General features: G+C 39.5%; 1 protein-coding gene across 1 annotated transcript in view; it reads right to left on the bottom strand.

Annotated features, from left to right (window-relative positions):
- LOC107687261 (metalloprotease TIKI1-like) overlaps window positions 1-4,607 on the bottom strand; it is a 46,626-nt gene extending 42,019 nt beyond the window's left edge. The window contains exon 1 of the mRNA XM_016484515.1: window positions 4,479-4,607. Within this exon, the coding sequence (XP_016340001.1) occupies window positions 4,479-4,607 (129 nt within the window). The remainder of the gene's footprint in view (window positions 1-4,478) is intronic.
- Between the last annotated feature and the right edge of the window lie 1,927 nt (window positions 4,608-6,534).

The following is a 6,534-nucleotide window of genomic DNA, read 5'->3' as shown; positions in this document are numbered from 1 at the left end:
CCACGCACGCACGCACTCACTCACTCACTTACACACACACACACACACACACAGGTTTTTAATTACTCCTGTGATGGCATGCTACAGGTTTGTGTGACACGGGAAATGACGACTTGGAAATTCAGGGACGTTTCAGTGTGTGAGACCACAGTTTCCCCTAAACAAGCCTGAGACACACACTTTCCCCTGCAGAAACACAATCTCACTGTAATATCTGAGTTTCATACAGTGCTTTCAGTTATTGAAGCAGCAAACACGTCCTCTGCTTTGTCCTTGTTTTATCTTTATTTCTCATTGAACGTTGGGTCTGTTCTTCGGTTGTTCACGCTTGACTCTGTAGATGCTGGTGATTTCAGGCAGACATCACTCTCGGTTTCCTCACAAAATTTAAAAATCTAGTTTGAGCTGTTCATGTATTTCCTGATTTAGTTACATTGACTGGCTATGAGTGAGTATGTGTGTGTTTGTGTGATGAGGATCTGAGACTGTAAACACACACACACACACACACACACACACACACACACACGTGTGATGGGAGCAGATTCTAAACATATTTGAAACGGAGTTGCTTCTGAATGCATCCGCATCTGTGTGATTGTGAGGGAGGGAAACCATCCTGTGCATGAGGAATTTCACAGAGGAGTTCTGGCAAACGCTGGGAAAAGAGAAGAGTCAGAAGAGTGTGAGAAACAGAACGTGCACAGCGGTAAAGAGCTGCTCGGTTGGTTGGGGTTTTAATGCCACACCAGCTTCGTTGGCTATTGTCACGGCGAGAAACGAGTTGAAATACAATACAAGTGCTACTATAAAAGGTTTTAGATAAAAACTCTAAAATTAATTAAGGTTTGATTGCTAAAAATGTCTTCAAAAGTGTTTACAAAAGTAAAGAGAAAGAAACAAAAAGACGAAGGTTGCATGAATGAAGACAGATAATAAAAGCCCGATTGAAAAACAAACATGAAGCATTGCAAATGAAATCAGTTCTCTCCGGCTGGTAAACACCTTCAAACTTCCATTGGTTTGTGGTGATTGCATAACAGGTGGGTGTGGCTCTGAGGCTCCGCCTTCTGTGATGCGGAAATCTTCTGCTCCGTCGCTGAGGGCAGACGCCAGTAAAAACATGAACACACTGGAGAGCTGCTTTACAGTAGAAATTAAAGTTGCACTTCTAATTCTAAAGTGACACTGACTCAATTTATTTACATGTTCAATACTCTAAAGGTGCTTGTATTAAAGGAATAGTTCACCCAAAAATGAAAATCTGCGGTAAATGTGCTCACCCTCAGGCCAGCCAAGATTAAGATGAGTCTGTTTCTTCATCAGATTTGGAGAAATGTCACTTGCTCACCAATGGATCCCGAATTAAGCGTTATTATTGATTTGTATTTTAGTTGGAAGCAATGGTGCTCTCTCACTCACTGTGAGAGTGTGTGTGTAGTTTTTATGAGGTCAGTGAGCACACACACACACACACACACACACACACACACACACACACACACACTCTCTCTCACACACACACTCTCACACACACACACACTCACATACTCACACACACACACACACACACACACTCCCTCTCTCAGACACACACATATTCACACACACACACACACACTCTCTCTCAGACACACACATATACACACTCACATACTCACACACACACACCCTCTCTCTCTCAGACACACACATATACACAGACACACACAACAGCGAGATCTGCAACGTCAGTAACACACACACACACACTCACACATATACACACATACACACACAAACACACACACACAGACACACACAATACTCTCACACACACACACACACACATACTCACACACACACACACACATACTCACACACACACAAAGAGCTCCATCCTCAAAGACAAACACTCTTTGGGTGTAAATGACCCTGAAAGCGCGTGGAATTCTCTCTCAGCCGGGACAAAAAGTACACAATGCAGGGGCGCAGGCCGCGAGCAAACGCTTTCACACATGAGACCCTCCGAGAACAACAGCTCAACAATACGGTGCTGGCGAGATTCTCTCTGTGGATCGGTCAGAGAGCCGCGAGAGACTTCAGAGAGCGAGAGACCGCCGGCGTGAAAGAGAGTTTGACAGCAGAGTCTTTCATCTGCTGCAGGAGGGGACTGTGGGAGTGCGATTACATCAGCGGTCGTAACTCTACATGTACTCACAACACACACACGAGTGTTTGGAGCTCTGGTGCTGGTGTTAAAGTGCTTCGGTCAGCAGTCAGCAGTGTGAATCCACCAGCATCTGCTCTGAGATTAAACCCTCAGCGGCTGAGAAACAGTACAAAACACTGAGACGCTCAGCAGGACAAATAAGAAATATTAGTTTGTTTTTTTTCAGCTGCTTACACACATTTTCAAAACTTTGCCTCTTTTTTTTCAAAACTTTACACACAAATCCAAGAATTGCACACAAAATGCAAAATGCCTCACATCTCTTGCAAAATGAAGTGCTGCATTCAGAACATCACAAACACATCTCAAAAGCAAACATCTTTGCCATAATATTAATTCCTGTTAGATTTGTGTGTGTTGCATAGAGAAGTGTGTGTTGTGTTTTGCAAAAAGTGTTTTCTGAAACTGAAAACCGAGTCAAAGGCTGGGAATTAGTGTATGGTTTTGTAGATTTGGTGTGTGCTTCTGCTGTTTGAGTGTCAGCTTTCAGAAACTGTGTGACTTTGTGTGAAAGCAGCTGAAAGAACTGTAATCTGGGGAAAATCTGAACAAAAAAAATCCATAAGCAGAGCTTTGCATTAGTATGGAAGTCTGTTTCTGACACAGAATAAAAAAAATCTGAATTGCGATTTTTTTTATCATAATTCAGACTTTTCTTCACAAAAGTACAATAAAAAGTCAGAATTCTGAGATATCAACTCACAATTCGGACTTCTCAGGATTTTGAGAAAGTTTTTTATTCATTGAGGAAATGGGCTTCCATACATTCAGCTGGTGAACACGCACTGAGAAAATATAAGCAATTATCAAATTCATTCCTAGTAAATTTCACAAATAATTACAAAGAAACGGCAAGTAACAATGAATTAAATGTGATATTTTGAAGAAGACTGAAATTGACAAGTTTAATTTTTTATTATTTTATTTTATTTTATAAAAAATAAATGTTACATAATATAAATATGAAATTAATAAATTAATTAATTAATTAAAAATAACAAATTATATATATATATAATTAATAAAAACTAAATAAAAAAAAACCTGTCATGCTGGACGAACTTAAGAAATATTAATGGTCTCCACTGGGGATTTTGCTTTTGTGGGAGAGCAGGGGGCCTGCTCCAAACTGTCACTCTGGCTAATTTCATTGCCTAGCCTTTTAGCCCATGGCAATGACAGAGCCTTGGCCAGGATGCTGAATGTGTGTGGCTTTGTGCAACTGCTCCCTGGTCTCCCTCAGACCCCACCCTCCATATGCCTTAATGTAATCAGCCTGCCAGAACAGAGTTCAGTCGCTTCAGATTGCATTTTTTTCAATATTAAATACTTGTATGAGACTGAGATGCATATAATCTACTTTTCCCCAAAGTATAGAGGGAAAATTAGAAGATACAGTGTAGTTACTTGTTTCAGGACAAAATTGGTTGGTTATGTCTTGCTGTGACAAAGGTCTATATGTAAGGGTTTTATTTTGTGACGATGGCCAGTTCACTATACATTATCCTGCTTATTATGACTTGGTACCAAAAATTTTATTAAGTTTAATTTTTTATTATTTTATTTTATTTTATAAAAAATAAATGTTACATAATATAAATATGAAATTAATAAATTAATTAATTAATTAAAAATAACAAATTATATATATATATAATTAATAAAAACTAAATAAAAAAAAAATATATATATATATTTTTTGTAAAACATACTCCAATAATCTTGGTTTAGAAGTTCAAAAAAATAATTTTTACAGTGTTCTGTTTACTATGAACTTCAAAACCTCAGCCAGTACAGCATCATAACTGATCGCGCTCCTGTGCATCACAGCCTGACACACTAACACCAGATTAACACGCTGTTTGATTCAGTTCACACCTCTCTGATACTCATGTATTAGCACGTTAAGAGGAACAATAGCGGCTGTAATTACTCACACACACATGCTAATGGAGCCGACACACAAACAATCCCTGAGTGCCTGTCAAAGACCACAGGACAGAACAATAGCAGGGAATGATGGCCATTAAAGAGCTTCAGCGGGAGCAAATATATGCTTTCACACACACACATCAATCACAAACTCACAAACATGACTGCATGAAGAAAACCCTTCTGGAAACTTTATATTTAATGCTGATGAAACATAACCAGCCAAGCACACACTGCAGAAGTTAAGTTTAAAGTGTAAATGGCAAATATGTCTAATAAAACATCTGTACTTGGCATCTGGATCATATAATAAATAACTGAGAACAGCACTTACACACACTGTGCAGTATGAAGGGCGGTCATTCAAAACAAACAAACAAAATATAAAAAAAATGATAATAATCAGAGACGATAAATCTGAGGAGGTAGAGTTTCCCAGCTGAACAACAAACTTCTCAATCATGGGCGCGTGAGTATTTGCTGAGTGGAAACAAATGAGAAACACCTGCTGCTGACAGAAACTGTAAAAGTCCTCCGATTCTCGTTAGGAAAATCCTGCTACTTCACACCGGTTCATTTAGAGAGACTCAATAAATGAGAAACACAGAGATGTTTTTACTTCAGGACTACAACACACCGAGCCAGCAAAACACGAGAGTGTGAACACGTTTCTGAAATAAAGAGACGGACAGTTTGATTACGGAGCATTCACATGCATGTTAATATGCAGTAATGTTATCAATTTAACTGCACTGACACTATCAGATGAGAACAAAACTAGAACTGGAAGGATCTGAATGAGTTTGTTTCATAATTGATGAATTTTACAACACTAATGGAATAGTTCACCAAATTTGCTGAAAAAGATTTGGAGAAATGTAGCACTGCATCAGTGTCTCAGCAATGGATGCTCTGCAGTGAATGGGTGCCGTCAGAATGAGAGTCCAAACAGCTGATAAAAACATCACAATAATCCACAAGTAATCCACAGCACTCCAGTCCATCAGTTAACATCTGGAGAAGTTCTGTGCAGATTGCTCTCCTGATTCAGACCAGAACACTTTTTCACTGGAGGAAGAATTATTATGGATTATGAACTCTATGTATTTTAGTTAAAAACATCTTAATGCTGGATTTGTCTCAGCTTTTGTCTTCTCCAGATGTTAACTGATGGACTGGAGTGCTGTGGATTATTGTGATGTTTTTATCAGCTGTTTGGACTCTCATTCTGACGGCACCCATTCACTGCAGAGCATCCATTGCTGAGACACTCATGCAATGCTACATTTCTACAACCCTGATGAAGAAACAAACTCACCCTGATCTCAGATGAACTGAGGGTGAACACATTTTCAGCACATGTTCATGTTTGGCTGAACATTTCCTTTAATACTGTTATTTTTCCTGCCGAGTACAGCACTGTTTACTGTACAATCACTAAAATAAACCACGTCTGACATTAACATCTGAGCTCCAGCAGCATGCAAATGAATCTTAATCACAGTAAACAACATATCTATATAAATGTGATTGTGTTGTGCGTTTGCATCCTACCTGCATAGAGCTGAATTTATTTCAGTAAGAGTTTTGCTGAATGCATTCTGTAGAAAGCACACTATATAAAACAGATAGTTCCGGTGCTTGATTCTGATTGGCTGAGCCGCGTTCGAAGCTGTTGTAAATGACTCTACAAAGTAACATACTCCTTTGTTTACGTTTGTCTGTTGCTCGGCAACCACTTTGTTGCAACCACAACTGTTTCTGAGGAGCTACATTGTTTGGTGGAAGAATACTGTTTTTATTAATATCATTACACTTTATTTGCTCTGTTTTATTTTGTGAAACCTTACTACGTATATGGAATAACCGTTTTATAAAAGCAATAAACCCCGTGAAACCTAACAACGCCCCTTAGCTGTTATAAATTCACTGTAAACCACGGCTTCACGGGGATTATTGCTTTAGTAACCGCGTGTCACACAAAATCTGATTTGAAAGTGTACATGAGCAGCAGAAACAGCCAGCTATTTCATTTCGGCTTCTCTCTAAACTGTGAGCAGAAGCAGTTTTCAGCCCTATCCTCTGTGAGCTCCAGCGCTGGTTCTGCGTGAGACTCGTGGCTCTGCGGCTGAAGGTTTGTGTTTGAGCCGCTCCGATCGCTCCGAGACTCGTCTGTGATCGCAGCGCTGCGAGGCGGCAGATTTAAATGTGCCCCATCTGTACAAACACCATTCATCATTACTGGCCGTGTTTTTGAAATCCAGTGCGATTTGGCAGCGAGATTATTTTCTCTAAGCTTTAAAGTTGTTTAACGCCACAAAGTGGTAAGCATTAAAAACACCAGTGGAATTCGAGGTTGAGGCGCGTTAACGGCGCCAGAAGTTATGAAA

Source organism: Sinocyclocheilus anshuiensis, unplaced genomic scaffold (assembly GCF_001515605.1).
Source record: "Sinocyclocheilus anshuiensis isolate Anshui unplaced genomic scaffold, SAMN03320099.WGS_v1.1 scaffold745, whole genome shotgun sequence".
Taxonomy (NCBI): domain Eukaryota; kingdom Metazoa; phylum Chordata; class Actinopteri; order Cypriniformes; family Cyprinidae; genus Sinocyclocheilus; species Sinocyclocheilus anshuiensis.
Note: the sequence above shows the minus strand (reverse complement) of the source record. Positions and strands in the feature narration are given on the sequence as shown.